This window comes from Toxorhynchites rutilus, chromosome 1 (assembly GCF_029784135.1).
Source record: "Toxorhynchites rutilus septentrionalis strain SRP chromosome 1, ASM2978413v1, whole genome shotgun sequence".
Lineage (NCBI taxonomy): Eukaryota > Metazoa > Arthropoda > Insecta > Diptera > Culicidae > Toxorhynchites > Toxorhynchites rutilus.
The window spans coordinates 101,122,845-101,132,815 of NC_073744.1; the positions used below are offsets into that span (position 1 = coordinate 101,122,845).

Genomic DNA, 9,971 nt, shown 5'->3' on the forward strand with positions numbered 1-9,971 from the left:
AGCAATTCTGACATAACGTTCCACCTTATTATATAGCCTTGGGTTGTACATTGTACCGCATGTCAAGCTGACAATCATAAATTTGAATATATTGCATTGTATTTTCACCAATATTTGAATGAAAAAGGTTTTTATTTAGTGTTTAAACTATCAAACACAACAAATATGTTTCCTATCTGAGTTATTAACTCAAGAGAAAGTCAATGAAAAGAATGTATACCAAGTGTTTTGATTCGGTTTGTTCATGCTACTCACCACTAACCGTCTATGGCGCTGCGCACAGCACAACTGTAGCCACGTACAGCGGTATAATAGGTCGGTACAGGTACAGCGATTGTACCGAGTTGCTTGCATGGTTCTAGCGCTGTACATGATGACAGACATACAATTTTCGAAGTACAACGCAAGTACAGCTGTATGTCTGTCATAGGTATAATACGATAGTAAATTATAGAAACGAATGTTCATTTTTTTCGCTTTGTTATTTTTTGACACTACAATCACTAATTATTTTCTGGAAAACGGTTGTTTGACCTCACCACCAGCAAGCGTTAGCATCTTGTTATTGCCTAGAAATTTTCTAAATTATTCTCATGTGAAACTTTTCCCACTAGCTTTGTGTTCGAGGTCTCGTGTTCAAGTATCTAGAAACAGCGTCAACCAAAAAGGAGAGGTCGAAAAGTGGTTTCGATGGGCACACAACTCTACGGAGGTAGGCGCTCGTCGAAAAGCTCCTCCAGAAGTCTGTTGGACGGCTCACGTCGATTCTGGATACAGCCCAAGCGATGGAGGTTTCGATATTAAGCGTTAGTCCCAGGAGGGTCCGCACAATAGTAGTGGCACCTATTCGCCCAAATGGTCGCCCATTAAGATCTACATAGGCTCCAATAGTGGCACCTATTCGCCCAAATGGTCGCCCATTCCGATCTACATAGGCTCCAATGGGATACCACCACCAGCTTCAGTTGCACCAATAGCAGCAACATTTTTCTATTGTCATCTGCTGGTGCAAATGGCCTTTCAGATCTGCTCAATAATGAAAGCCACAGTGGTGGTGGCATAATAGGTTCGCTTGAGGAAGAGTTCAAGATCAACTAACTTATTCATTCATTCGTAGAGTCAACATTTTTCCAGAATATGATTTGACACTTGATAGTGTCAAGTCCGATGAGAAGATGCGAATACTAGGAAATATCCAACTTTACAGGTATACCTGATAACTATAATTCATTCAAATTGTATCTCATAACATATTTTAATATTCCTCTTACAGGGAACATAAACAAGCGTCAGCAGTGGAATCAGGCATTGGCAACTTTTTTATCTACCGACCCAAAGAGTAGCAAATCCAAACACGTATCACACTCAGAGCTGCGATGGTACTCACACAAAGATAATCAACAAATTTTGTACAACGATTATCTTTGGTGACCATCCCAAAGTCAGTCCAATAGTATGAGAAGAGTATTATCACAACACTAATGGGCACCTTACACGATCAAACTGATTGACAATAAGTGTCTTCAATATCGTGACAGCTAGGCTTTCGACATCCGATCTAACCTCAATCAATATTTTGCCCCTTACACGGTCAATATCGCCCTCAACCCGAGACAACGAAAATATCCGCGATGGCTAGTGGCGACATTCGTGTTTGGGATCCAAACTATTCTCCATCAGATTAGAAGGCTAAAAGGCAATTTTCAATTGGTAAAATTTGAATGAAAATATCTACTTGGTATTATTTAATTAGTTGAAGCTTTCATTTATGATTCCTACAATTTCAGAAGTTTATAAATTTTAATTGCAATCGCAAAAAAGACTAACAAACATTAAATGTCCGCTTGCAAATCTGGCAACTCAGTCTGGAAGACCGTGAGGTAAATCAAAACCTCAAAGTAAACTGACAATGTGATGGTGAGAGAGTGAATGAAAATTAACAACGTCTTAGGACTTTTTTAACATTTTTTTTTTTTTTTATCTTCGCTTATTTTTCGTCGGCCTATTTCCGCCACTTTTAGTGCCAATCACCGACATCAGGGAGGCGACTCCACCTGTTCCTACCTATCAGACTCAACAACTCATGAGCCGGGCCAACTTCTTTTACTTCCGCTCCGAAGGAAGACGTAACCAGAGATTTTTCGCCTCAGAAAATCCCAACGACGCCAGCTGGGATTGAACCCAGGCCGATCGGATTGTGAGGCTGTTACGCTAACCATACAACCACTGGCGCCGTCACTTTTTTAACATTGAACTCGGCCATTCTTTGCGCTAGCGAGCGGGGTCTAAGTTGTGTGTTTCTTCACACTCCGCTATAAAATTTGGAGAATGAGAAGATGTGGGAAAATCACAGGTGAAAAAAATCACGTGTTAATTCAAGTTACAGTAGAATCCCGATTATCCGTGAATAGTCGGGATGATTTTTAATCATAGAAACTATTTTTTATCAATACAAAAATAGATACAGATACAGATAATCGGGGTTCTACTGTCATAGTCTTATTTATCGAATAAAAACATTTGCTTGCAGATAATATAATTTGCATATATTTTCACAATCTAAAATAATTTGGCATCCCTGAAACTGAAAGGATCAGTCTGTATTTGTGAAGCGAGTATTATGATGTGTTTTTGAGAAGGAAAAACGAGTTTTAAAGTGTAAATTATGAATGAAAATTAACTTTTCCAAATCAAATTAGTATTCTATGTGAATGCAAATCACTTTTTTTCTGCAAGTGGTGAAAAAATCCCATACAAAAATTGTATCTGAAACTGACGTTATATAATAATAATAAATTTTAGTAGGAATATCTGAAAATTCATAGAAAATAGGTTAAGTTAGAGTTAGGACTACGCGCTTCAACTAATTAAATAATACCAAGTAGATATTTTCATTCAAAATTACCAATTGAAAATTGCAATTTAGCCTTCTAATCTGATGGAGAATAGTTTGGATCCCAAACTCGAATGTCACCACTAGCCATCGCGGATATTTTCGTTGTCTCGGGTTGAGGGCGATATTGACCGTGTAAGGTGGCAAAATATTGATTGAGGTTATGGGCAACTTACACGATCAACCGGATTGACAATAAATGTCTTCAATATCGTGACAGCTAGGCTTTCAACATCTGATCTAACCTCAATCAATATTTTTCCACCTTACACGGTCAATATCGCCCTCAACCCGAGGCAACGAAAATATCCACGATGCCTACTGGCGACATTTGAGTTTGGGATCCAAACTATTCTCTATCAGATTAGAAGGCTAAAAGGCAATTTTCAATTGGTAAAATTTGAATGAAAATATCTACTTGGTATTATTTAATTAGTTGAAGCGCGTAGTCCTAACCTTAACTTAACCTATTTCCCCTGAATTTTCAGATATTCCTACTAAAATGTATTATTATAATATAACGTCAATTTCAGACATAATTTTTGTATGAGATTTTCTCACCACTTGCAGAAAAAAAGTGATTTGTATTCACATAGAATACCAATTTGATTCGTAAAAGTTATTTTTCATTCATAATTTACACTTTTGAATTCGGTTTTTCTTCTCAAAAATACATCATAATACTCGTTTCACAAATACAGACTGTTCCTTTCAGTTTCAGAGATGCCAGATTATTTTAGTTTACGAAAATATATGCAAGTTATTTTATCTGCAAGCAAATGTTTTTATTCCATAAATGAGACTATGACAGTAGAACCCAGATTATCAGCGAGCGGGTGATCCGCCCTGCGGATTATTCGTGACTGCGAATTCCATAGTAAATCAATAGGCATTTCCGGAATTTGTTAGTGAGTGGTAGGCCCATGCTCTTTTGTTGTGGTCATGGCTTTTACATTATTTAGCCACTGGTGTACACGACCTTATAGATGGATAGTTGATTGATTTCTGTATTGATAGAACATAGTTTTTATGTTGAAACATCTCTTTTCGTATTTGCATTTTTTTTGTCTTTTAATGGGTCATCCGCGATTTTCGCTAATCGCGATGAGTTTGCCCGACTATTCCGCGGATAATCTGGATTCTACTGTAGCTTGAATGAACACATGATGCTTTTTCATCTGTGATTTTACCAGATCCTCTCATTCTCCAAATTTTATAGCGGAGTGTGATGAAACACACAACCCGCTCACTAGCGCAAAGAATGACCGAGTTCAACGTTAAAAAAATTCTAAAACGTTGTTAAGTTTCATCCACTCTCTCACCATCACATTGTCAGTTTACTTTGAAGTTTTGATTTGTATCGTGAAAAGTACCGTATTTTGCTTTTCAAAGTATCGGTTTTCCAAACCAAAAGCTTCCATTTATGATTCCTACAATTTCAGTAGTTTATAAATTTTAATTGCAATCGCAAAAAAGACTAACAAAAATTAAATGTGTGCTTGCATATCTGGCAACTCAGTCTGGAAGTCCGTGAGGTAAAACGTCAACATCATGCATCCATATGAAATGTCACGATATTGATGCTCGAAAATCAGAAAATCCGGATATCTGCGTCGTCGGCCATGTTCAGCTGTCATTATGCTCTCAAATGTCATCATATTGTCAATAAAGTTGACCGTGTAAGGTCCGCTTTAGATCGGATGTCGAAAGCCTAGCTGTCACGATATTGAAGACACTTATTGTCAATCAGTTTGATCGTGTAAGGTGCCCATAACGCATGGTGAACTTCTACTTGACAGTAGAAATCCGAGCTCCTTGGTGAGTGTCCTGTCGCTGAAATGTCAGAATAGTGCGACACTCAAAAGTCTAGCTGATGGTTTGGTGTTTGGCGATATTCACAACATTTGCCTCTTTGTGTTCGTTCTTTGTGACTAGGGATGCCAGATGTGAATATACAGTTTCATTTTAAATACAATTTGAAGAATATTGTGTTTTCAGGCATGTATTTTCTTTTCAACTTTTCAGACGGCCTTAACGTTTTTAGTGGCACTTTGCCGACTCTACGTAGTAATACACGTGTCATTTGTATTAGTACTTAGATTGTGGAATAACACGCCTTGCGTATCCCCTCTATTCCGGCTCCCGATAGGGTTTGAAATTAGCAAAATGATGTATTTTGTAACCCGTTCGACTTCGATTTTGACGTAGAACTACGTCTTTCATTAAGGGTGCCAAATCAGAAAACAGGTCACGTTTTTATGGAATAAAGTTAACGTTAATAACTATTTTTGCCGTGAACGGATTTTGGTGACATACTAAACGAATCGGAAATACCGTAAGATTTGTTTGATATGTTATACATTAGAATCCCCTGGTTTGTAAATGGTTAAAATTCATGAAAACTTTAAGCGTTTCTATTTTCCCCTACATTTGTTCTGTCCATTTGTGTGCTTTCCCGAACAAAGCTGTCAATAACGAGCAACTTATCGACGACCAACGGAGGGGAAATCGTAGGATTTAAAGTCTTCGTGAACAAAGGAAAAGTAGAAGAATGAAGGGGAATACTTGCCTAGAGTATAAACAGTGGATCTCGCTGAGGCAAACTTTCATTCTGTGTATGTCATTCGTTTCGACAACACGTGATTTTTTCCACTCTCGCTTATAGCTAAAGACAGGTAGTTTTTAATTTTTGGTTTTTTTTCCATTCTTTTTTTCTTACCCGCATTGGAGGTGGAATCGTCGTCACACGCTTTGGCGTGCTTGGTGGATATCGCCAAGAAAAGGAATATGGGGCGTCAGCGTTCCAGTACTTCAGCCACAGACGGCCCTTCGAACAAGGTCCGGACTCAGTCCGCTGCCCCAGCGGATGCAGAAACAAATCAGCTGCTACAGACCAACCAATATTCGGTGCTCCCAGAGGACACTGGAAGCAACGATGCCGTCATCAAAAAGGAGCGCGTTTCCCCGCTGTTCACATCTAGGATGGACTTAGTGAAACTCGAGTCTGAGCTTTCCCAACAACATCTCAAGCCGCGATTCAAGCTGTGTAGCGTGGGCATCAAAATCGTATGCTCCAGCCTAAAGGAGTATCAACAAGTCGGGGCCTACCTGAAAACCGAAGGCGTGCAATTTTACACACACGATATGCAAGCGGCGAAACCTCTGAAGGTGGTTTTACGTGGACTACCACCTGTCGGCCCGGAGGAAGTTAAAACTGAGCTGTCCAATCTTGGTTTGAAACCGGAGAACGTCTTCGCGATGACTCGTCGCCCAAACAACAACACGTGGAACCAGCTGTTCCTAGTACACTTCGCCAAGGGCACCACCAACATCAGCTCGCTCAAAAACATCAGTGATTTATTCCGCGTCATTGTATCATGGGAGCTGTATCGTCCCCAGCACCGAGATGTCACACTGTGCACGAACTGCCAAAGGTTCGGACACGGTACCAAAAATTGCTACATGCAGGCTCGCTGTGGTAAATGTGCTGGGAATCATTCCATGGCGTCCTGTGGTCTGGCTGATGACCAAAAGTCGAAGTGTGCTAATTGTGACGGTGAACACCAAGCATCCAACCGATCCTGCCCTAAGCGAGCTGAATTCGTCACCATCCGACAAAAGGCGACCACATCCAACCAGCCTAGTAGACGCAAGCGTAACGTTCGTCCCCTACCGATTACCTCGGATGCGGAGTATCCAGCTTTCCAGCAACGCCATCAGGTCCCAAATTTACACCCGCTTCCCCTCAACAGTCAGCGTAACACCAATACATCTCCTGCTACTAATCAAATCGATGAAGCAGTCCGCAATCGTCGTTCAGCACAGCCCCGCCTCGCAGCTGCTGCCACTCAACCGAATCAAGGGCACTCCTCCACCTCCTCCACGGACAGTACGCTATTCACCACACAGGAGATGCTAACTCTCGTGTCAGAAGTCATCACAATAATGCGTATCTGCAAAACTATACCTGAGCAGCTGCGAACGGCTTATTCACTGATTAGCAAATATGTCCCGTGAAGCTGTCAGCATTGCAAATTGTAACGCTTGCTCGCTGAGAAGCAAGCATATCGAGCTACTAGATTTCCTCAATAACAAGGAGATCGATGTTGCTTTCATCACCGAGACGCACCTTAAACCGGAAATCAACATCTTTCTTCCGGAGTTTCGGCTCCTAAGACTCGACAGAACCAGTGCAGATAAAGGGGGAGTGGCCGTTGCTGTGAGACGAAACATCGACTGCCGCCTGCTGCCGAACATTCAGCTCAAAACCATCGAAGCCATCGGTATCGAGGCTCGTACATCGATTGGGCCAATCATCATCATTGCGGCATACTGTCCTAAGCAAGTCAACATCAGGGACGGTTCAGCCGCACTGCTACGGAACGACTTGGCCAAGCTTACACGGCGGCGGGCGAAATACATCATCGCAGGAGACCTGAATGCTCGGCATGCGATTTGGGGTAACCGAAGGCAAAACCGGAACGGGATCATCCTTGCGGAGGACTTGGAGAGTGGTTATTACAATATCTTGGCGCCGAACAGTCCAACAAGAATTTCCAGATCGGGAGTTCACTCTATTCTGGACATTTTCCTGACCATTATGGCCATTTCCGAGGATCCACTCGTCTTCGAGGAACTGTCATCCGACCACTTCCCGGTGGTGCTTAAGTTGGGTGCCTCTGCTGATACGGTGGCCAATCATTCCCGTAATCCAGGATAGGATTCGAGAGCTTCGAAATAGAGAATTTCGTGATAAACTTCGTCAAATTCCTCCTCATTCGAAACCCTTCTGGTCTTTGACTAAAGTTCTAAAAAAGAAACCAAAGCCTGTGCCTCCGCTTTTCTCATCTGGAGGTCCACATGAAGGTAACATTTTATTAACACCCATAGAAAAAACGAATGCTAGGTACAAACAGTACCTAGCATTCTATTATGCAAATTAAGATGAACAAAGATGTAAAGCGTTAGCTGGCCAATTAAAATGTATAGAACTTTGTATTAACCAAAAACGTATAAGAAATATAAATGAATTTATGCAAAAAAAAAAAGACGGGTGGGTAATGTCGGGGACATAACCGGAGTGACGTAGGACTATACAAAGGGGACAGCTTTTGTTAAATATATATATTTTAAATATATTGTTTTATTTTCTTCTCCTACGTGAATACCTACCTATCTACCTGAAAAATGGATTAGTTTACTGTTTACTCTTTATGAATATGTTGATGGTTCTGAAAATAACCTTTGGTGTTGTGTTTTTGTTATCACTCGATATTCCCATCTTGTTCGGTTAAACCTTCCTGTTTAGTTATTGCGTTTGCCACTCGCCACAGCTTTCAAATTTGGAAAATTTCTTCCCATCCAGCTTGTGACATGTTGTTCAGTAAATTACATTTAATACGACGTGTCGGAGAAACACTTTGCCACTCACTGAAACTAATTGTTGCCTTGATGAGCGCCGAAACGAAGCTGCTCTGTTCTTGATGCGGGTTTTCTGATTGTCGTGAGCAGCTTTGCAAGCCAACTCGAGCACTCCGACGGCCGAAACTCTATAATCGTTGTTAGGTATACTGGTGCTCCGGCACCAATCCGTTCGGTCTAGTTACCCTTGCGGAGCAATCAGTGAATGCGACCAACAGGGAACTGGAGACCTGCACGGTTCGAGTGAGACTTTGCCTTTCCCTTAACTTGTCCTCCTTTGTTACGTCCACGATGCCGATTTACGGGTTTACGGTTTGAAAGAAAATAAGATATTTTTTTGGGGTCCGCGTGTTTTATACTCTAGCGGTACACACTCACAGGATAGAGACAATTCTGCAGACTCAGCCAGAGGGGCGAGTCCAACGAGACGAACGAATGAGCGTTAAAAGGGAGCGATGGCAAAAAAATACATTCATTACGATTTGTTCGCTCGTTGGATTCACATGCAGGCTAAAAAGGGTCCTTTTCAGGATCACAAAATTATCTTCAATCTAAAGAGTTTATTGTTTTGTTGTCACTCGATATCAACATCTTGTTCGGCTAAACCTTCCTGTTTAGCGATTGCATTTGCCACTCGCCACAGCTTTCACAGTTGGAAAATTTCTTCCCATCCAGCTTGTGACATATTTTACAGTAAATTACATTCAATGGCACGTCGCATTACCACCACTCAGTATCGGATTGGAGGTAATTTTAACCTGTAATTGAACATTTGCGATGACAGTGGTACAGTGTTGACTTTCAATGTGGGGTCATAATTTGGACCCCGAACTCTATGTTTACAAAAATGTCCAACTAAATATGTCGCACCTGTAGGTCCGTCCAATTAGCTAAATGTCGAGATAAGTGTAAATTACTGTACTTTCAATCTAGAAGCAATTTAAGAATTGGTGAAAATCAATAAGCTCAGAACAACTGCCAAATTCACATACTCACCATATCCTGGCAAATAAATTATGAAAAAATCAATTTGTGTTTTATTATTATTTTGGATATTGTTTTAGAAAGCATTGAACTGTATTTCCTAAGCTCTTTTTTGGAAGGTTTAATGGCCCTGAAAAGCGCCTTGTTTTATGGAATGGTTCCAATTTAGAAAACTTTGTACTCGTGGTTTTGAAAAAAACCTTTTCGAACGCCATCGATGCCGCCTTGTTCTGGATTTGCCACCAAAGCAGTTTGTATAAAGAACAAACGTTTTTCTTCTGCTACATGCTGCCGTTTTGCGATTGCGTTTGCCACTCGCTGCAACTGCCTGTTGTTGTCTTGATGTCCACCGAACCGAATGTGGTCTGTTCTGAATGCAGGTTTTCTTATCGTCGCGAGCAGCTTTGTCAGTCAACAGTGAAATAGAATGAAGCACGATTGGAAAGGAAAAAGAAAAAAATGAACGAAACATTGGTCGCAGTCTCACACATGCGTAATTCTCGAGCCAGCCAGTCAGCTTAAAAATCCCCGCTCCGCTGCCGTAACGGTCATTCTCATTCAAACCGTACACCACATCGGTTCGCATCACAACACATCAACAAACCAACCCAAGCACCCATGTCTGGACATGGTAAAGGAGGAAAAGTGAAGGGAAAGGCAAAATCCCGCTCGA

General features: G+C 41.1%; 1 protein-coding gene across 1 annotated transcript in view; it reads left to right on the forward strand.

The window, feature by feature from the left end:
* Positions 1 to 7,613, forward strand: part of LOC129761241 (uncharacterized) — a 138,316-nt gene extending 130,703 nt beyond the window's left edge. The window contains exons 2-3 of the mRNA XM_055758957.1: positions 5,624 to 6,842; positions 6,895 to 7,613. Of these exons, the coding sequence (XP_055614932.1) occupies positions 5,681 to 6,842; positions 6,895 to 7,613 (1,881 nt within the window). The 5' untranslated portion in view covers positions 5,624 to 5,680. The remainder of the gene's footprint in view (positions 1 to 5,623; positions 6,843 to 6,894) is intronic.
* Positions 7,614 to 9,971: the final 2,358 nt, after the last annotated feature.